Source organism: Streptopelia decaocto, assembly GCF_964273445.1.
Source record: "Streptopelia decaocto genome assembly, chromosome: 25".
NCBI lineage: Eukaryota > Metazoa > Chordata > Aves > Columbiformes > Columbidae > Streptopelia > Streptopelia decaocto.
Window position 1 is genome coordinate 3,621,732 of NC_138680.1, and position 20,751 is coordinate 3,642,482.

Sequence of the window (20,751 nt, forward strand, 5' to 3'; positions counted from 1 at the left end):
AGCACCATCGCCATCTGCAGGGACCTGGGGCCGGGGCGGGGGGGCGGGACTGAGTGGGAAAGGAAAAGCAGCGGAGCCGGGGTAAAGCCATTTCACCTTTAATTGTAAGCAAAAAAATCACTCTCACGCGGATTCTCCGACACCAGCAAATAAAATAAAACTATAACAAAAACAAAAACAGAGAAAGTGAATCACTGTAGTCCAGTCAGAAAACAACCCATATTTTTATATATATTTATAGATATGTTGTTTGTAGAGTAGCAGTGAAAGGCAAGTATGGGCCAGTGATTTCCCGATAAATTACATTCTTTACATCCCAACAAGGTCTAGCGGCTGGAAAGTGGCTGGAAACAGAAACCGGGGAGTGTGGGGGGGACAAGGGGTGCGGGGACAGAAGGGTCCTGCCCAAAACATGTGCCCGAAGAGGGGATGGGAGAGGTGTGAGAGAAGGGAAGGTGCTGAGCCCTGCCTGCACGGCCAGGGGGCCAGACCTCAGTGCCCACCGAACCGTGCCCGGCTCTTTGTGCCCCATGGCCCTGCTGCATCCCCCCCAATGCAGCACCCCGCTGTGGGGGTGTCTGCAGCAGGAGAGACACCCCCGGCCCCCCTGCCCCATCCTGCGATGCTCCGTCTCAGCAGCATCCCAGCCCTGCCCTCCGCCAGCCCGGTGCCGGGCGGGTTTTGGCAGTGTCCGTGTCCCTGTGGCCATCGCTGTTGGCGCAGGAGGGACCAGGGGGGATGTTAAAAGTGGGGGGCTGGAGGGGGGCAAGGTGGGATGGCAGCCTGGCTTTGCTGGGAGAGCATCAGTCTGGCAGTGAGTGGGTCCCCAGGATCTTCCCAGTTCTTGGGGTGAAGGTGTGGGGGGGCAGAGGGGCACACCTGGGGGGACACCCAGAGGCAGCCGCCCCCCAGGGAGGAGAAAAGCCATCCCACTGACCACACAACGAAGCCGACACACTCCCAGCCACCAAAAGCAGAGCCGGGCACTGCCCCTGCCAGCGTGCCCAGGCAAAGAGGGGGGGCACAAAGCACAGAGACCCCCCCACACCTTCCCCTCCCAGCTGAACCGTCCCTGCCCCGCCGCAGGGTCTGCCCCCAGCCCCATCGCCCCCCTGCAAACCCGGCGGCGGGGGCAGTTTGAGCCCCCTGAGCCCTTTTCCTGCAGGAGGAGCGAGGTGGGGGGGCAGAGCCGGGGGGGCTGGGTCAGAGGGGAAGTGGGGGGTCCTGGTAAAAACCGGCTGAGAGCCCTAAAGCGGTTACACGGCGACACGGGGCGAGCTCGGCGGGCTCAGAAGAGGAAGGCTTTCTTCTTCAGCTCGTTGCGCTTCCACAGGGCCAGCTTGCCGAACTCCTCGGGGGGCATCTCGAAAACCCGCAGGAAATCCTCAGGGGAGAGGTGTCGCTGTGGGGGTCAGGGAGAGGAGGGTGATGGGGTTCCCCATTCTGTGCCCTCTGCCCCCCCAAAATGCCGGTTCAGCCTCTACCTCCAGCCTGGTCCTGTCCACGCCGGGCGGCAGCTTCACACGGCCGCGGTTCGTCACCATCAGCATTTCATAGGGGTAGATCTGCAAGGGGGGGTCAGGGAGGTTGTAAAACCCTCTCCACAGCTCCCCCATCCCTGCCCTGGCCCCCCCCAGACCGCTCACCTTTTGCTCCAACATGCTGGGCAGGGAGTTGCCTCTGTCCATGCGCCCGCGCTGGCCGTTCTGGGGGGGACAAATGCTGACATCAGCTGTGACCCCCCCATGTCCCCAAAGCGCTGCCCTCTCCCTCCCGAACCGAAGCCAAGGTGATGGGCTCCAGCTTGGGGGTGCGGCACATCCACCCTCCCACCTCCAACTCATCACGGAGGTGTCCCCAGTGTCCCCACCCTGTACATCACCCTCTCGCTGGGTCTCCGCACCGGCAGCCAGACAAGCGCTTACCTGCAGGCCTGGAAAAGAGAGAGGAGCAGGGCTCAGCCCTGGGGACCCCCCCGCTGTCCTCCCCCTGGTGATGACAAGCCCTGAGAGGTGGTTTTCCACCCTCTGCTTAGCCCAGGCTTGACCCAAGCATCCTCCATCCTTGGGGACACTGCCCATCCCTGGGGACACCCCTGCATCCCGCATCCCTGGGGACATCCCAGCATCCTCCATCTTTGGGGACATCCCCCCTGGGGACACCCCTATACCCCCCATCCCTGGGGAAATTGCCTATCCCTGGGGACATCTCCACCCTTGGGAACACCCCTGCAACCCCTATCCCTGGGGACATCTCTGCATCCCTCATCCTTGGGGACATCCCCATGCCTGGGGAACACCCCTGCATCCCCTGGGAACACCCCTCCATCCCCTATCCCTGGGGACACCCCTGCATCCCCTATCCTTGGGGACATTCCCCATCCCTGGGGACATCCCCCATCCTTGGGAACATTTCCCATCCCTGGGGACATCCCCCATCCCTGGGGACATCCCCCCATCCCTGGGGACATCCCCCCATCCCTGGGGACACCCCTGCATCCCCACCCCACGGGTCGATGCTCACCCGGACTGCTCTTCTCGCTGCCTGCCGAGCTGAACTCTGCCGACTGCAGCTGCAAGGGGACAAGGGGACAGCATCAGGACGCTGTCACCCCCAGTCCCCGTCCCAGGCCGTGTGGCCCTGTCCTGCCCACTCACCCGGGTGAGGGTGCTCCTGCCAGACGCGGGCAGCGAGGAGCTCTTGTAGCTGCCCATGTGCAGAGCTGCAAGAGAACAGACGGTCAGGGGTGCCGGCAGCCAAAGCCACTGGTTAGGGAAGGGGGGGATGCGATTTGCCCACATACACGTGTGGAAGGGCGTCCGGTCCGGCAGCGAGCGGGTTTTTCTCCGGATGGGGAGAGATTTCTCCATCTCCTCCTTCAGGATCAGCTTCCCGAGGTTGGAGGTGATCTGGGGACAAAGGGACATGGGTGGGGGAATCAATATATCTTGTGTATCAGCTTTATAAGATCTTAAAAACAAGGCATTCTACTATAGGAAAATCTCTGTTATTAGTGAAAGCATTGATTCTGTCTTCTGGAATGTTAATATTTTAATGGTTTGATAATAAAACTTGGCAGTACCAGTCCTCCAAGGAGAAAATTCAAATAAAGGTTATGTGTTGGAAAACGGAAAGGATTTGAAACAGTGGAATTCTCAATGTATTCTCTGCACTTCAAACCAAAAGCCACCAAAATAAGGCAACGTTTTGCAGTTAAAGCCTGACTGAAGGAGGGCGCCCACCTGCCCTCTCTACCCCTCACCTTGCTCAGCTCCTGCCTCTGGAGCTCCCGCAGGTTCTTCATCTCCTCCGTCAGATCCTCCTCCTCCTCCTCCCCTCTCTTGGAGGCCATTCGCCTTCTCCACTCCGTCTCTGGGGGGACAAAAAGGAACGTCACATCTGCTGTGGGGTCTCTGGGGGGAACAGACCCCCCGTGCAGCTCAGCCCCTGTTGCCCACCTACCCACGACGGCCAGCGAGGGGGGGCACGGCCAGTAGTCGGTCTCAATCTTAGCGGGTTGGTTCGGGTCTGGGGGCTGTGCCGCCGGGAACTTGGAGGATTCGATGATCAAGTCCTCGATGAGATGCTTCCCATGGTGGGCACCGGGGTGATGGTCTGTGGGACACGGGGCGGGGGGTGAGGCAGCGCCCCGGGGTGCCCCATCCCATGGGACAGACCCCCCCGCTCACCTTTCTGCCTGTAGATCGGGGGCTTCTTGTAGATGTTGAGCTCCGTCGTGTCGGTCTCTGCAAGGAAAAGGGGATTTGGGGCTGGGAATATGGCTCTGGGAAGGTGTTTGCCGGACCCCCCATTTGTGCTGGGGGTGCCGGGGGGGCTGTACCGGGTCGGTGGAAGTGCTGGACGCTGCTGCGGGTCGAGCTGCTGCCCTGGCGAGGGGTGGGATGGGGGGCACTGCCGGGGGTCCGGCTCTCCAGCCACTCCCGGATCACCTGCGGGCAAGGGGGGGGACAGTGAGACCCCAGTAATTCGGCATCACCCCCCCATCACAGCCCCTGCCTGCATCCCAGAGCTGTCAGTACTCACCTCTGGAGACGGAGGAGGAGAGATGGATTTGGGAGACAGGGAGCGCTGCAAAGGGCAAGAAGGAATTTATTCCAGCAGCCACACATCTGCCCTCAAGGAACCCTCTGTCTGGGGGGGTTTCCCCTCACCAGCCCCCCCAAATCAAGCAGGGTGGCCCCGGGGCTCCCTCACCTCTCGGCTGCGGGGCAGCTCCACGTGCTCCATGAGCGAGTAGGTGAAATGGGGTTCGTAGATCATCAAGTCGGGGCGCTCGATGTCCAGGATCGCCTTGTCCTTGGGGATGGCAGCCAGGTCCTTGTAGCCCAGAACCTCGTTGTCCATCTTAGCCTGGAAGGAAGGAAGGAAGGAAAAGCATCTTTATTTTTGGGGTGCAGAAAGGGAACATTGGGGAACAGGGAGGGCTTCCCTGGGGCTGGCATCCTCTGTGGCCCCTCTATAATGATGGAGAGGGTTTGGGGAGTCACACATTGACCCCACGGATAGAGGGATGTGGTGGGGAGACACAAGGGACCACTTACCACAATGCTGGAGGGCGATCCCGGGACGCTGGAGCCGCGGGAGGAACAGACGCTCCCAGGGGAGGTCAGTGGTTGCTGGAAGGAAAAGGGCAGATTTTGGCAAACCTTGGCATGGCTGGCTTGGGAAGGGGCTCAGGGTCATGGTCAGGACCCCAGCGCATGGCTGGGGAACTTGGGGACACCCCTGTGCCCCATGGACCTCAGTGTGCCCAGGTGGAACACCCTTGGGGATGGTGGGATTTCGGGATGGGTGCTGGGGTGTCCTTTGCTCCAGCGTCGGGGTTCAGGCCAAGGGACACCGGGGAGGTGACCGTGGCTTGGCCAGGACGTGTTGCCACTAGATGGTGCTGCCAGGCTGGGCTGGCGGAGGAGGAGGAGGAGGAGGAAGGCAGGGCCCTGCCAGCAGCATCCCGACGTGACTCTCCTGGTGATGCCCTTGGCCACCAATCCCTGTCCTTGGCCACCAGCCCTTGTCCTTGGCCACCAGCCCCACCACCCCATGTCCCCAGCACCCTGCCCACCCCAGCACCCACTCGCAGCCCCCCAGCACCCCACTCATGCCCCCCCTTACCTTCTGCAGTCTTTCCATTCAGCTGTGGGCTGGCGGGGCTGTGTCAGTCACAGGGTCCTGCATGGGGACAGCGGGGGTTTTGGGGCACCTGGGGTGACACCCATGCTCCCCACCACCCCTGCTGAGCACAGCAGCCCCCCACCCTGGACCCTAATGCAGCATGAGGCTGGTACAGCCCCACTGCCAAATATTAACGTGCTGGCAGCAGGACAGGCTTGCCAGGGGATGTCACTGTCCCCAGGGTGGCTGAATGGCTCCATGTCACTCCTGGGGCAGGGCAGAGGAACTGGGACACACTGGACCCCCACTCACCGCTGCCTCTGTGGCTCCACATCCCTCTGGGTTCTAACGCCGCGCTGGGGCTCGGGTGCTGCCTCTACGATTGAGACGAGAGAGAGGTGACAGTGAGGGTGACAGCGAGGGTGACAGCGGTGTGGAGCTCAGCCTTGTCCTCCCGCTGTCCCTGCAACCCCCCCGTCCCGCTGCCCACCTCCCTGCCCGTGCCGGCCCCGCTGCCCGGCGGCTGCTGACGAGCGCTGCCAAACGAGCAGAGGTAATGAAGCTCTTTGTCCGCTGCTCGAGAAGGCTCCAGCGGCAGCGGGATGGGGGTGCTGTGCTCAGCCCCTGCCCCGCAGCCCCCCGGGACTGAGCCCTCCCTGCGCTTTAAAGCCCACAATGCCCCCACACAAAGGGGAAAATTCCCCATTCTCCTCCAAACTTCTCCTTTCAGAGGGGAGGGCGTTGGGGAAAAACTCGTGCAACAACAACCCAGAACCAGAGCCCTCCAAACTCAAAGCTACCTGCCCCCCCGGCAGCCTGTGCGTGGGGCTGGGGAGATGCCACCCCCCCTGGGGACACCCAGTCCTGCTGTCCCCCAGCCCCACGGCTCCAGTGTGGGCGCAGAGCCCATCCCCATGGGATACAGGGATGGAGAAGGACCAGAGCATCCTCCAGCTGCCGGCACAACGTCCAGCCCTCGGTTTGCTCCTCCGAGGGTCGAGCAGGGACAAGGATGCTCTGCCAGCAGCTCCAGCCTGGAGCCTTGAGCCTTTGAGACCACTTAGACACAAATAACCCCCCACTTTGCTGCTGTGGGGGCCCTGATCTACTCACACTCATCCCCAGCACCTCCCAGGGGTCTGAAGAACCCAGTTCTGGTGGGACAGACACCCCCAGATCGACACAGAGCGCGGCACAAAGCAGCTTTGTCCGGGCGATCCTGGGCACCCATGAGCTCAGACTTTCCAGCGGCAGAGCCAGGGCAGCCCCCCCGCCTGCGGCTCACACCCCATAGGGCTGGGGGCCCAGGGCGGGCCGGGGACAGGCGGTGGGGACGCGGTGGCAGCAGCAGCGGTGGCAGCCAGCAGATGGATGAGATGGCAAAGAGCAGGAGGCAGAGGAAGCACAGAGGCCGGCGGGAGGGTGGGTGCGGGGACGGGTGGATGCGGATGCCGGCGGGGAAGGAAAACAAGCCCGAGCCGGGGGTGCGGAGAAACACGGCGATGCAGCCAAAAGGGCTGGCGAGTGGTGTCGGGACTGCACAACCAGCCCAGGAACAGTCACCCCCCCATCTTGGGGATACGGGGACACCTTATCTGGTGCAGCCAGGGAGCCACCGCCCCGATGGCAGCTTCTCTGCCCATGGCAACCTCCAATCTCCCCGCAGCCCTCGCTGGCAGGTCCCCCGCACGCTCCCCCTTGCTCCCCGAGATAAGGGCACCCCGGTGCGTGTTTGGGATTTTCCTGGCCAGAAGGGCGAGGGAGAGCGGGGCAAGGGGGGGTAACACCGTGGCCCCCTCCCAGGGTGGTGCTCTGGGTACCTGCAGTGCTTTGCTGGAGCCAGGAGAGATGCTGGGCAGGGATGCAGGGGAAACAGAGCGATGGAGGGAGGGATGGACAGACAGACAGACTACGTGCCGGTGGGGGCTCGCCGGGCTGTGGGGGTGCCAGCTCCCCCTGCACAGCACATTCCGGGGGGGCCGCGGGGAGAGCTGCTGCCGCTGCAGCGGGAAGAGGCCGGTTCCCTCCTCCCCACCCCGAGGAAATCCGGATTTGACTTTTCGCAGCCGCCAAAGCCATCAGCGCCTGGGCCAGGGGCCAGGCTGCACAAACCCCCTCGTCCTGGGCGGGGGACGCAGGCAGGGACCCCCAGCCTTCCTCCCCTCTCCCTCCTCCTCACCCCTTGCCATTGCAATGCTGCTGGGCACGGACACCCCGACGCTCCCGCGGCTGCCCCAGCTCCCTGCCAGCGTCAGGGCGGGGGGACACGGTGGGGTCACAAGTTCCCCGAACAGACGGTTCCCGCCAGCCCTGGGAACAGCGTCCGGTGCTTCCCAGCCCAGCCCTGGCCTCCTCCTCCTCCTCCTCCTCCCGCAGCAAACCCCAAACAAACACAACACGGGAGAGGCACCGAGCATCCTGCCCGCCTCGCCGGGGGACACCGAGGCACACGAGGGCCCCACCGGCAACTCGATCGCGGCGGGGAGCACGTGGGTCCCCGACCCGTGTCTCGCCGGTGTCCAGTTCCTCCTTTGTCCTGCTTTTTATCGCCCTTTCCCTCCCCACCGGAGCATCGCTCGGCAGAGGGGAGCGACCCTTTGGCTATTGACAGCCCATTGCTTCCGTGCCACTGCACGGGGACATCTCAGTGGCCTTAAAAGCCACCAGTGCCTGGCCCCTGGGATTTTTCCATCCCCTAGGGTGGAGGGTGCACCCTGCCCATCTCCCCTCCTGCGAACACCAGGATGCTTTGTGCCTCAGTTTCCCTGGCTGGGGGGATCACAGCAACACGCCCACCCCATCCAGAAGGAGATGAAGGGGACATTGTCACCTCCTCCAGCTGCTCAGTTCCTCCCACCCGAGGAATCTGGGCCAGCCCAGCTGCTCTCCTGGTCCCCAGCCCTGCCAGGATGCTGGGACCCCCCCAACCAGTTAAGAGCAGGGATGCATGGTTCTCACCCTAAAGCTCCTGGATGGGGTAGGGGGGTCTACCCCTGGCCCCCCGCCCTGCACGGCCCCGATGGCCACGCTGCAGCCCGCTTCGGGCAGCGGCTCACGTGGCACGTAATCTGGGATTAAAATGGGATTAGCCTGCTCATCCCGCACACGGAGGGACCCGCTGGGGGTGTGCGAGGAGGCCGCGGCCCCCAGGGGCTCCCGGTGTGGGGCTGGTGATGCCCCCCGGTCCCTGATGAGCCCCCCAGCTCTGCCAGCCCTTGGGACTGTCCCATGGGGTGCCCTGCATTGAGCAGCTTGGGTGAGGGGTCCCACCCGCCTGGGAAGACACTGGGATGTGGCCAGGGGGTCCCTGGGGTCGATGTGGCAGCTGGTGGCCCAGGGCTACCTGGGCTTAGCCCTGCTTGACCACCGGCCCTGCACACCCACGGCCAGGAGCTGGTCTCCCCCACCCTAAGGAAATAGCTCCAAGATGTTGGCGTTTGGGCTTTGCACCCCAGTTTCCCCCCACTGCCCCATGGTGGTGGGTGACGGGAGTTCAGCCCCTCAGTGCAGCATCAGTGGGGCTGGATGGGGCTGGGAGGGGCTGGGGGAGTCCAAAACCCTGTGACACGGTGACACCCGGACTGCCACAGCCCCACCATGATACACACAGGGATCATCAAACCCAGCACAGCCTGCACTGGGGGGTGTGGGATGGAGGTGACCCCCCAGCAACGGCGCTGAGACCCCCCCAAACTCACTCCACTGGGAATGGTCTCATCCCTTGTCCCTGCTCTGACGGGGGGTGTCCCGGGGGGGGTGGGGGGTGAAGTGGGGGTGCTGCCATGGAGGGGACGCAGGGGGGAGCCCCGGGAGGGGTTATTCCCCCCTTAGTGATGAAGCCCGTGTCCCCAAGTCCCCGCCTTGGGTCACCGCCCTTCCTGTCCCCGCGGCCCCCCCGGCAAGGGCAGCTGGCTTTGCGCGGCCAGGCGTGGGGAGGGGGCACAGTGCATCCCGGAGAGGACAGGGGACAAGATATGGGGCTGTCCCCACCCCCCAGGATGGGGGGGTGCACCAAAGGAGGGGGAGCAGCGGCACCGAAAAGCGACGGGAAAGCAAAGACACCGACAAACCACCCCCCCAGGCCCCCCCCGGCCACCTCCCTCCCCTCTCCCCACCGAGACCCGCGGCCACTCACCTAATGCCGGGGACACCGCATACCTCCAGCTGTGGGCAGCTTTTTGGGGGGACCCCTCTGTCCTCCTCCTCTCGCTTGGCCACCCAACCACCCCGTGGGCTACCAGGCCGTGTGCCGTGGCCACGGCCGAGCCGCCGCGCCGCAGCGCGCATCCGAGAGCGTGCGGGCGAGCGTGCGGTGGTGCGAGCGGCCGTGCGAGCCCTATCTCGCAGCCCCAGCCCCGCGCTGTGCCGCCTGCCGCACCGATAACCGGTGCTGGGCGCCGGGGAGGGCGTGCGTGGGTGGGTGGGTGCGTGGGTGGGTGCGTGGGAGGGGGGGGGGGGGGGTTGCCACTCGCCTCTCCCCACCTCTGCTGCTGGCTCAGGCTCTTTCGGAACAAGAGGAGAATTAGCCGGCATCATGACGAAGCAGTATTGGCTCCCGCTCCCACCGCTTCCCCGGCACAAAGAGGGAGGAAAACATAAATAACGCCGCTGGCCCGGCTGCCAGAAACAACCCGCTCGGTGCTGGGTGGGCCCTGCACCCCCCCCGCTGCAATTGGGGGATGGAGCTGGGGGCAGCACCCCCGGTCCCCGCACCCCGGCTGGGGGTTTGGCACCCCCAAACCCCGCAGAGCTGAGCAGAGGGGGAGCTGAGAACACAATGATGGGTGAGGATGGCAACCCCCCACCTATCCTGCCCCCCAGCCTGGGTTTGGGGGTGCTCTGAGCACTGTACCCACCCCACGCTCCCCTGGGAGGGGAAACACGGCAGGAATTTCCACCGAGGAAGGGTGAGGGCCAGGGAGGTGCTGGGCATCTGCTAAAAATCAAGCCCTGAGCTCTGCAGATGCTACCCGGGAAAGCCGGGAGCCCCCCACATCCCGAGCACCCCAGTTCCCGGGGGGCTGCGGGGGCTGCGTTGGTGCCGCAGCGCCGGAGCCGGCAGCTATTCCCGGCTCTGTGTGGGAGAGAGCTGCCTGGTGACAGCAGCTCCCTTGCTGCATCCTCTCCCCAGCGCTCCGTGCTGTTTGCTGCCTCAGTTTCCCCTCCTGGCTCAAGCGAGGGCTGCCGGACCCTCTGGATGGACACTCAGGGGTGCACAGCTGGGGGGTGCACGTTCAGGGATGCACATCTCGGGGTGATGCTCACCCAGGGATGCACACCCCAAGGGTGCACATCTAGGGGGGATGCAGGTCCAGGGATGCACATCCAGGGATGCACGTCTGGGGGGGATGCATGTTGAGAGATGCACATCTGGGAGATGCACATCTGGGGGGACACAAACACCCTCCCCCTCTGATGCCAGCACCCGCCTGGCTCGTTGCACCAAGAGCATCATGGCCTCATCCTCAAGACGCCACCGTGTCCCCACGCTGAAGGGGCTTTGCTGGCCCCCGCCCCGCCGGCTGCCCCCCCCGGGGGCCGTGCCCGTGAATAATCACGGCTGCCTTCCCCCTGCTAACCCAGTTTCTCAAGCATGAAGACAACCGCAGCGGCTGCTCGGCGGCTGCCACCTGCGCCCGGGGCCACTCGGGCGTCTGAACCGTCCGTGGCACCCGCCGTGGAGCTCAGCCCCCCAACCTCAGCACCCAGGGGTGCCCCAAGGGAGGAGGAAGGTTGGAAATACATGTATCCTGCAGCAGACAGACACCCAGACACCGCGCACCAGCTCTTGCACCCTTGTGTGCACCCGCTGTGCCCAAACACACTCCCCAGAGCCCCCCATGTGCCCGCAAGGTCGCCCCTCATCCCAGTGGAGCCTTTCAAAGCCAGGCAGCTGCCAACCACTGCTGGAGGGCTGTTGGGGGGCAATGGGGGGGTAGCAGGGCCCTACCTTCACAGGAGCCCATGGCCCGCTGCGGGCAGGTCTGTCTGTCCGCCGGGAGCCATGCCTGCGCCGAGCATCCCCTCCCCTGCGCCGCACGGCACGTTGCTACAGCGACCGCCTCCGCCGCAACCGATGGAGGGTGTGCAGGAGCCTCCTTGGGCCTCGCCGAGCGATGGAGGATGTGCAGGAGCATCCTTCAGACTCACCGAGAAATGGAGGATGAGCAGGGGCATCCTTTGGCCCCATTGAGTGAGGAAGGATGGGCAAGAGCATCCTTTGAACTCACTGAGCAATAGAGAATATGCAGGAGCCTCGCTGCCCTGTGGGATGGGGGCAAGGAGCCTTTTGGGGGGGATGCAGCCCCTGAATCTCTTTAGGAAGCAGTTGCCTGACCCAAAATTGCCCCCCGATGCCCCACCACAGTGCTGCTGGGTTTGCAGGGGACGTCACCCTGAAGAAGCCCAGTGACAGCAGCCCCTGCCACCCCAGTGATGCTCATGGGAACCCTCTGTCAGGACAAGGACCCTGGGGGTACCAGCTCCATGGGGTTGACACCAATCACCTCTGCAGCAAAGCTGGTGCTCTGGGGAGCTGCTCAGCATCTTAACCCCCCTCGAGCATCCCCATCCCACGGCTGCGGTGGGGGGGGACACCCTCCAGTGCACTTTCTGCACAGGGGGACATTCCTGTCCCCACCTCCGCCCCCCGCCCTGGGTCTCACCTCAAAAAGCAAGAAAGAAGCCGTGTAAAGTTAATTTTTCCTTTTTTCTTCCTTGGCCATAATTAAAAAGGACTCACCCTCCCGAGCCCTTTATATCCCGGGAGGTCAAGAAGAAAGAGAGGGGAGGAAGGGGAAAACCCTGAAAGAAAAGAGAGGAAGGGCTTGGGAAGGAGAAGAGAAGGAGGGGGAGGAAAAAAAGGATGGAGAAAAATTAAAGCGGAGATTACACAAAGGGAACTCCTCTACCTTTGAAGCTTGGGCTAAACTGGGGAGGGGGCGGTGGAGACAGGGAGGGTCCAGACCCTGTCGGCTCCTTTCTCCTTTCAAGAATGTCTCGAATTCCTGCAGAATCAAGGAGCTGGGGCTGTGGGGCCAAAGGGAGCAGGAGGGGGGAGAAAAAATTACCCGTGTAGCTCTGTTAATTCCTGCCCACCACACCTGGGCAGGCAGCGCCGGGTGCATTGTTAGGCCGTAATTGCTGGGTGTTGCATTTCTCTTCTGCTTTAAAGCTTCATTTAACTCAAACTGTTATAATTTTCTCCCCATGGTCCCCCCAGCCGTGCCCCCCTCCCGGCATTATGCTGGTGGGGCTTTGTAGGGGCTGGGGGTGAAGGGATTACATCCTCTTACATCCTCTTACATCCTCCCCGCCGGCCGGCCGCCACCTCCCCAGGCATTGTCAGAGGGGAAAGCAATTATGGGGAAGGTGGGACGGCACGGGCTGGGGGGACAGAGCTCAGGGATGGGGGGGGGACACCCCAACCGGTGGCCCCAGGTGCGGGGAGCAACGGGTACCACCCTGAGTACCACTCTGGGTACCACACTGAGGGTGATGCTCTGTGCACTGGGATGCAGGGGACACCCCCAGGACACAGACCGGGGGGTCACAGAGAAGGATGGGGACACGGGGTGTCACCTTCAGTGGGCACCTTTGTCCTCCTGCCACCCAGCGTCTCCCTGAACATCCGGGGTCCCTGTGCCCCCCGTTCCAGCAGGTACAAAACCCACGGCAAAGCCTCATCACAGGAATGAGAACTCCAGCAGTCTAGACACTCACTTTTATTTGCCTTGGGGTTTCCTCCTTTACACAAATAAACTCCAAAGTCTAAATATTTAGGCCTAAAGCCACTCCTAAAGGAAACAGCCGAGCTTGCGAAAACACACAAATAACCCATCAAAAGAACCCAATAAAAATAACCTAAAGGCAGTTTCTCTTTGGCCAGAGGAGCCTGGTGGGCACCCACATGTGTCCCTGTGCCACCAGAGAGGGCACAGACCTTCCCCTCCAATAAATAACACGGAGACCCCACGGCCATGGGGATACAAGTGCTGGCCTGGGGTCTTCGTGCCCAGGGGCCCTCCGAGCTGCACAGACAGATGGACATACGGACAGACACCCCACACTCTCCATCAACTGGCTGCCTGCAGTGCCCTGCATCCCTCGCAGGGATGGGGACAGCATCCCGCTGACCACGGGGCTGGGGACATCCCACTGATCTCAGGGCTGGGGACATTGTGCTCTGGTGGGGACATCCCGCACTCTCATAGCTGGTCTGTCCATCCCCGGCACCGAGAGGGACGTCTGCGGGGACAGGGAGGTGACATGGGGACAAGTGTCCGAGAGGTTGCCAAGGCGAGCGGGTGGTGAAAGCGGGTACCACGGGATGCTCCAGGGATGCAGGGACCCCAGCGTGGGGTTATAAAGTATAAAAATAGAGCATTTTAGGAAAAAAAAAGCAGGGAAGAACCAGTGCTGGAGGGCGCCGGGACAAAGGGAAGAGCCCGGCGAGGCCGAAGGCTGCGAGGATGAGGAAGGCAGAGCCTGGCGAGGGGGATGAGTCCGGGCATTACGTGCGCGGGCGGGGGGTGCGGCGGGTCCGTCGGGTGGGCGAGGACGAGCCGACGAACTCGAACTGCTTCTGCCGCTCGGCGTTGTTGGGGAAGGGCAGCTGCCCCCGGTACAGCCGCTTGATGAAATGGGCTTCGCGCTGGTTCTGGCGGCTGCGGGAGGCGCGGCGGGGCCGGCCCTGCCGCGTGAACGCCATGTACCAGCCCTCGTAGCGCGCGTTGCGGAACGCCGTGTAGTTGTTCTCCAGCACGATCTCCGTGAAGATGCAGTCCTTGCTCTTGCCGTTGGGCTGTGCGGGGGGAAAGGGGCCGTGAGCACCCGTAGGGATGGGGCTGGGGGGTCGGGGGTGTGACCCGCGAGGTGCTGGCACCCCATTGGCACCCTATCCCTGCCGTGTTTGCCGTGACACCGACCCCAAAGCACCGGGACCAGCTCCCCAGGGGCTTCTCTTTGTGGTTTGCTGGGGGCAAAAAAAGGCTGGATAGACGGGGAATCCTAAAAAAACCCCGTTTTCACAATTTCTGTGGAAGTTCACAGAAAGTGAGGGGTTGGAAGGGCCCTGGAAAGCTCATCCAGTGCAATCCCCCCATGGAGCAGGAACACCCAGATGAGGTTACACAGGAAGGTGTCCAGGCGGGTTGGAATGTCTGCACAGAAGGAGACTCCACAACCCCCTGGGCAGCCTGGGCCAGGCTCTGCCACCCTCACCGGGAACAAGTTTCTTCTCATATTTAAGCAGAACCTCCTGTGTTCCAGTTTGAACCCATTGCCCTTTGTCCTACCATTGGTTGTCACCAAGAAGAGCCTGGCTCCATCCTCCTGACACTCACCCTTTCCATATTTATAAGCATTAATGAGTTCAGGAGTGCGGAGTATTAGTGGAAGCCCCTCGCAACCTTACAAGTTGCACTAGATGATCTTTCAAAGGTCCCTTCCAACCCAAACCATCCTGTGGTTGTGATGGAGAAGGGGGACCGGCAGCTTTTTGGGGGGACATGGAGAGGCCCCCCATGGCCCCTGTGACTGGGGACATGGGGACCAGCCCGGCTGAGCATCCCGGCTGCTCTGGGGACACGGGGACACGCTGGGACTCACTTTCCCGATGAGCTTGCCCCGCTTGCTCATGCAGATGTACTTCTCGCTCTCGGCCCCCTTGATGCGGACGCGGCTCCCAAAAGTGTCCGTCTCCACAATGAGCTTGGCTGCAGGGGGATGAACAAGGGGACAGTGTCCTGGGGGGAGCTGTGACACCCCCCATGAGCTACCGGTACCCAAACCACCCCCATCCCCTCCTCCCTGCAGCCCCAGCATCCCTCCCTGCCCGTCACCCGTGGGGCCAGAGGATGCTCTTGCAGGGGGATGCTCCCCAGCCATGATGCTAAAGGGCTTTTGTTAAAACCCAGCAGAGTCAAACCGGGTGTTTGATGAAAGCAACGGCCCCTTCCTCCCCCCCCGGCGCATCCGCATTGTTGGCGGTTCAATGGGTTTTCCAGGGCCAGACCGAGTCCAGCACCCAGCGGGTTAATTGTCCTCGTCCTCATTGTGTCTCTGTGACATGGCCGTGGCTGCAAAGGTTGGGAGCTGACACTGAAACCGATGACCCCAGTGGGTCCTGCGCTCCTGATAGCGAGAATTGGGGGAAAAAACTGGAAAGGTACTGAATTAGCCTTTGCAAAGCCTTTCCCAAAGCATTTCAGTGCTGGAGATGCCAGCCTGGCCTTTGCGGTGCTGTGGTGCCCATCACCTTGGCATCTTGGCTCCTTGGCAAACCCGTGTGTTTGAGGATATTTAAGATGCTGATGCTGACATCGGGTGATTCTCCTTGGGGAAAAGCTGTCTGTCTCACACCGGGAAGAGATTAGAAAGCAAAAGCCCTAAATATAGGGCTTATAAACGCTGCGTGCTATTAGAGAAATGCATGATTTTTGGAAGCTTCGAGGTCAGGGCTGGATGGTTAAAACTCACTGGAGTTATTTTAGGTATCAAACCAGCCAGCTGGGGCAATTTAAACCTTTCTCCCTGACAACTGTTCTCCACAATCCCTCTGCAAAACTCCTCTAGGAAGAGACCCTTCCCAATAAGTTAGTCCCAGATCAAGCCCTCCGGGGGGATCCCAGCCCCTTACCGAACTTGTTGCCGTCCTCGGCGGTGGCCGTGATCCTTTTGCCGTTCACCTGGACGTGCTTGCCGCTGGTCCGGCTGTACAGCTGGTACTCCCTGATCTGCCGCCGGCTCAGCTGGTCGCTCACGGCCCCCTGGTCCCTCACGTACTGGTTAAAATTAGGAGACGGTTGATTCTCCCCCTTTGTTTACAAAGGGAAAAATAAAATCAAATTTGTTTTGGGCAGCGGACGGCAAAGGGGGCGGAGTGGGGACCCCAGAGCCGCTTCTGCTCCCAGCGTGTCCCAGGAGCGGATGGTGCTCAGCAGCATCTCCTGCTTGGGCAGGTACCAAGGACGGGCTGGGACACTTGGGCTGAGCTTAAAAAACACCCGCTGAGTCTCTCGTGGGGGGTGAGACCCACATAAAGCAGAGCAGCCCCAGCCCGCCCTGGCTGTGAGCTGCAGGAATAAAACATCTCGTGGACCCCAAGCAGCTCCGTGGCTCAGGCTGACGGGGCAACACAAACACACCAGGGTTATTGGGTGGTAAGAAGCAGCTAAGTAGTGCAGATGAGCTGGGGAGAGGGGGGGATTAGCGCTGGTGATCGCCCCCCCATCCCCACACTGGACTCCGACCAGCGCTTCCCAATGCGCATCTTAAGACTCGGTCTAGTCTCGGTGTATATTGGCTGAGCCATCCCAAAATCCAGCTCCGAAAGGGCTATGGGATATGCTCTTGTGGGGGGCACATGTCCTGCTGCGCCCCCAGGAGCTTGTCCCATGACCATTTGGGAGCCGGTTGCCCATTTTGGGGTGCGGGGACCAGCCACCCTGCAGCGTCACCTCGCTGGGTGCCAAGGGGGCACGAGGGGACCCAGCCCTGGCTGCTCGTGCAGGGGGGAGCAGTGGGGTGGTGGGGGGCACTGCCTGCCCCCCCACGCCCCCCAACCTTTGTGTGCGCCTGGGGACTCATTTCCTGCCAGGATCCACTTTAAAGCCTTTGGGGCTGGCCGAGGAGGTGGGCAGCCCCCCGCCATCAAAGGCGCTTCCCTTCCCTCTCATTTTCAAAGAACTAAAAGCATTTACCTTGGGAAAAAGAAAAAAAAGAGGGAGAAAAAAGAAAACCAACAAGAAAAAAGGTCCCAAGCACGTATTAATGCTGCTGGGACCGGCAGCTACAGGGTTTTGTTCAGGCTCCGGAGCAGAGGGTGCTGATATGGAACAGTGCATTTTAATAGCCGCTGCCTTTCTAAAGCGCACAAAAAGGGACGGTGCAGGCTGAGGAGATGTGGGGGGGAGAGGGGAAGGGGGTGTCAAACCCCACACCACCCCGCCGGTGGGGGGACCGGACCCCGCTCTGCCCCGTTAACCCCCTCGGCAGCGGCCTCGGCCGCGGAGTCCGGCCCCGGAGCTCAAGGCTGATGGACTTGGCACGTCCTTCCCCAGGCAGAGCTGCAAGAAATGTATCGTCTGCCCGGGAGGGTTCCCTGCTGGCCTTGGTGGGAGCCGGGGGGGTCTGGGAGGATGCGCCTCCCCATCGCAGATACCCCGGTACCGACCCGTCGCAGCCCCGAGGCCGGTGCTGATGGGCACATCCCTCTGAGCATCCTTCCCCTGCCCGGAGCTGGGTACCACTCGGGATGGGCACGCACCGGTCCCCAAAACCGGGAAAGCCCCCCCACCAGAGCCAAAGGACACCCCCAAACAAGCGGTTAGCTGGGCGGATGGCACGGCGGACAGGGTTAGTAAAACACATCCACGTACCTGGGTCTGACAGGAGAACATGAGGAGCTGGAAACATCTGCAGCGGGAGACAAAAGGGAGAGAAACGGGGTGGGGGTTTGTTCGGGGTTAGTTGTTTTCTCTTCTTTTTCCACCCCCCCGCAAAGAACAGCTGTGTCTAATGCACTAAGAATAAAACTACTGATAAACCCGAGTTGCAAAGGAATCGCAACAAGCGGCGCGCGGGGCTTACATGGAGAGGTTCTGCAGGCTGATGGGCTGCATGGCGCTGCTCGAAGCCCCCCGGCCAGCGGCATCAACGGCCGGCACGGCCACAGGGCTCGCTGCAAACCTGCCCTCCCTCCCCGCCACCGAGCGACCCGTCCCCTCCTTCCTCCTGTGACCCCCGCGCTTGGGGAGGGCGAAGGCGACACCGGGAGGAACCCCCCGGCTGTCGCCGCGATGGTGGAGCCACGTGCGATGCCAACGTCTGCGGGGTGGCGATGGAGCATGGGGGAGGCAGCCGGGGTCGGGTCCTCTCCTCCTCCTCCTCCAGCCCTGGGGGCTGCACGTCCTACACCCTGGGGACATCCAGATCCATCCTGTCCCCTGCGTCCCCACCCCATCAGCCTCCGGCCTTGGGTTAGTTCCCCGCTTTGCGGTTCCTAATGGGACAGAGGGATGCGGGCAGGGCAGGGGCGGCCACCCCCCGCCCCATCGAGCCTTGGCACCCCCGAGATCCCGGTCTGGGGATGGGAGATGCAGGATGTGCAGCCTTTACATGGGGGGAGAGCCCATGTGAAGAGGGGCCGAACCTCTCCCGATTGCTGCGGAGGGGAGGAGGAGGAGGATGGGACCGGGAGGAGGGGATGGGGGAGGCGGGGGGGGGCCCAGCTGCTTGGGTGTCCCCATCCTGGATGGTGGGGAAGCCCCCTGCCTCCTCAAGGGAGGATGCTGTGGGGTGCGGGAGATGGGGAGGAGGATGCTGTGGGGTACGGGAGATAGGGAGGAGGATGCTGTGGAGTACAGGAGATGGGGAGGAAGATGCTGTGGGGTACGGGAGATGGGGGGGAGGATGCTGTGGGGTTCGGGAGATGGGGGGGAGGATGCTGTGGGGTACGGGAGGTGGGGAGGAAGATGCTGTGGGGTTCGGGAGGTGGGGGAAGATGGTGTGGGACATGGCGATGGTACCAGGGGTGGGACAAGCCCCGCGGGGGCTCAGGAAGGGCCGCCCTGGCACGGGGGATGATTTTGTCACCCTCCTCTCACCGAGGTGCCAGGTGTCACACAGAGCAAAGCGCCACAGCTGGCTTAGTGCCGGGGGGGGTCTAAGAGACCATGTCACAACCCCCCATACCAACAGCTCCCCCTTTCCCCTGCCCCATTGGGTGTCACGTCCCATAGGGGGTGGGGGCTGTGCGCCCCTCCACACCCCGTTTGCTCGGGCAGGGAGGCGCTAAGTACCTTATAAATACCCCCCAAGGAGCTGGGGTAATGCCCTGGGGGGGTAAAACCCCTGTGGGGTGTCCCAGAGCGGGAGCACACAGGACAAGGGGCTCAGTACAGAAACCACTCACCCGCATGCTCACGCCTCAGTTTCCCCATCAGCACAGGGGGTGTCAGGCCTCACCATGGAGCTCAGCGGGTACCAACACCCCCAGCGACCGGAGGGCGGGGGGGGGGCGATTCAGTGCTAACGACCCCAATTAGACCTTCCCCGCTGCCTTCTCACCTCCTGGGCCAGGAATTCTGCCCCAAAATAACAATTCGCAGCCCCAAATAGAGACAAACGTGGCATCCCCCAGCTCAGGTCCCCCCACCCCGGGGCTCAGCGTCCCTCGGGCTGTGCCTCCGTCCCCACTCCGCAGGGATGATTGATGGGCGCGGAGCTGTCATCACCCCCGGAGCGTCCCCCCCGGTTTGGGGCAGAGGGTCCCGGGAGCTGTCACCGCAGCGGTGGGGGGGCTGCCTTGTGCAAGCAGCCCCTGCAGGGCGAGGAAAGGCTGGAGGGACAGGGCTGCCTGTCAAAGCTTTATGTGTGTGGCCCCCTGTCCCCCCCCATCCCCGTCCTGGCATCCCCAATGGGGCACCCTGCTCCCCCCCCCACCCTGGTATCCCCCTCCTGCCCCACACCTGGACTAGACTAAAGCCTGGCTTTGTGGGGGGCTCAGCTCCCCTCTCAGAGCCAATCTGAGACACAGCACCCCCCCCATGCTCCTGGGGGGGGTCAGACCCTCCACAAATACCTGCAGCCCCCAGACCAAGGCCAGGTCAATGGGTTATAATCATCTCCCCGCTGCTCCCTAATCCCCCTTTGTCTCCTATTCACAGGCAACACTTGTTCCCCGGCGCAGGACGGTGTGTTGGGGGGTCCTGCTGCCCCCCCAGCCACAGGGGAAGGATGCTGCCCAGGCAGAGGGGTCTCATGGACCCCCCCGGCCCCTCCATCCCCAGCACAGAGAGCCAGGAATGGAAATGATACTTTATTGGGGAAGGAAAAACACCAAACCAGCAGCTTTCCAGGCTCTTCTGCACCTGGAAGGTGAAAGGGGCTCATGGGCACCAGGGGCTGACCCTGCCGTGAGATGGGGCACCCACGGGACCCCCACACCCATCCTACCGCCCCACACCTGCTTGGGCTCCTCGACCCCCCCAGCCCAACCTGTGCCTGGATTTCTCCCCCCTTTTTGAGCTCAGCATCACGCACCAGCCTCCTTCTTCCTCCCCAGGCTCCCCCCATCCTGTGCGATGATTATTCACCCCCCTTGGCTGGGGTTAGTGGGGGACACAGAGGGACATCCTGCTGGCTCCTACCATGGTGTCCTCAGGGGACACTTTGCTCTGGAGAGAAGGGGAGGGCTGGGATAAGGGGTGGGGAGTCCCAGATGTTTGGGTCAGCACCCACCCACCCAATCAGCACCCTTTCTTAATGAGCAGCAGCTCTCACAGGGCAATTAACCCCCCAGGTGTGTGTGATGAGCCCAGAGTCCCACCCCGTTAATGAGCAAAGCCCCTCGGTGCCATGTCCCCGTGTCCCATAGAGCCCCGGTGATGTGGTCCCAGGCAGGGGGACCTGCCACCCCAACAGCTGTCACAGGAGAAGATGAATCCCCATGCACTGGGTGTCCCCAGCGAGTCCCAGCCAGGATGGGGGTGTCCCCTCTGGGAACAAGCTGTTGGCGACACCGGTCCCTGGCACCAGTGGGGTCCTGCCGTGTGACACCTGGTGTGGAGCATCTCCCGTGTGAGGAAAGGAGGGAGCTGCGGCTCTGGAGCTTGG

At 62.5% G+C, this 20,751-nt stretch overlaps 2 protein-coding genes across 3 annotated transcripts; both read right to left on the reverse strand.

Annotated features, from left to right (window-relative positions):
- Positions 1-82: 82 nt before the first annotated feature.
- On the reverse strand, positions 83-9,509 carry DMTN (dematin actin binding protein). Its single transcript, XM_082072845.1, has 16 exons — positions 9,269-9,509; positions 5,446-5,509; positions 5,134-5,190; positions 4,563-4,637; positions 4,216-4,371; positions 4,045-4,089; positions 3,842-3,950; positions 3,690-3,746; positions 3,463-3,615; positions 3,263-3,372; positions 2,804-2,909; positions 2,658-2,722; positions 2,524-2,572; positions 1,647-1,933; positions 1,485-1,565; positions 83-1,402 (listed from the first exon to the last, which is right to left on the reverse strand). Exons 3-16 carry the CDS (start codon positions 5,149-5,151, stop codon positions 1,289-1,291), a joined length of 1,425 nt encoding a protein of 474 aa, XP_081928971.1. The 5' UTR covers positions 5,152-5,190; positions 5,446-5,509; positions 9,269-9,509; the 3' UTR covers positions 83-1,288.
- A 4,136-nt stretch (positions 9,510-13,645) lies between these two features.
- Positions 13,646-17,756, reverse strand: FGF17 (fibroblast growth factor 17; the record flags this gene model as incomplete). Of its 2 annotated transcripts, none has more annotated exons than XM_082072676.1 (5): positions 13,646-13,936; positions 14,743-14,849; positions 15,773-15,917; positions 17,514-17,550; positions 17,725-17,756. In XM_082072676.1, the coding sequence occupies 5 exons, from the start codon at positions 17,754-17,756 to the stop codon at positions 13,646-13,648; spliced, it is 612 nt and encodes a 203-aa protein (XP_081928802.1). The 2 variants fall into 2 exon arrangements, with proteins under 2 accessions (XP_081928802.1, XP_081928801.1); XM_082072675.1 differs by having other exon boundaries at positions 15,773-15,950.
- Between the last annotated feature and the right edge of the window lie 2,995 nt (positions 17,757-20,751).

Excerpts from the sequence above, each read along its gene's own strand:
- DMTN (XM_082072845.1), bottom strand. Across the intron at positions 3,747-3,841 it reads CCAGCACTTCCACCGACCCG|AGACCGACACGACGGAGCTC; the intron begins GTACAGCCCCCC and ends TTTTCCTTGCAG. Across the intron at positions 1,566-1,646 it reads CCAGCATGTTGGAGCAAAAG|ATCTACCCCTATGAAATGCT; the intron begins GTGAGCGGTCTG and ends CCCCCCTTGCAG.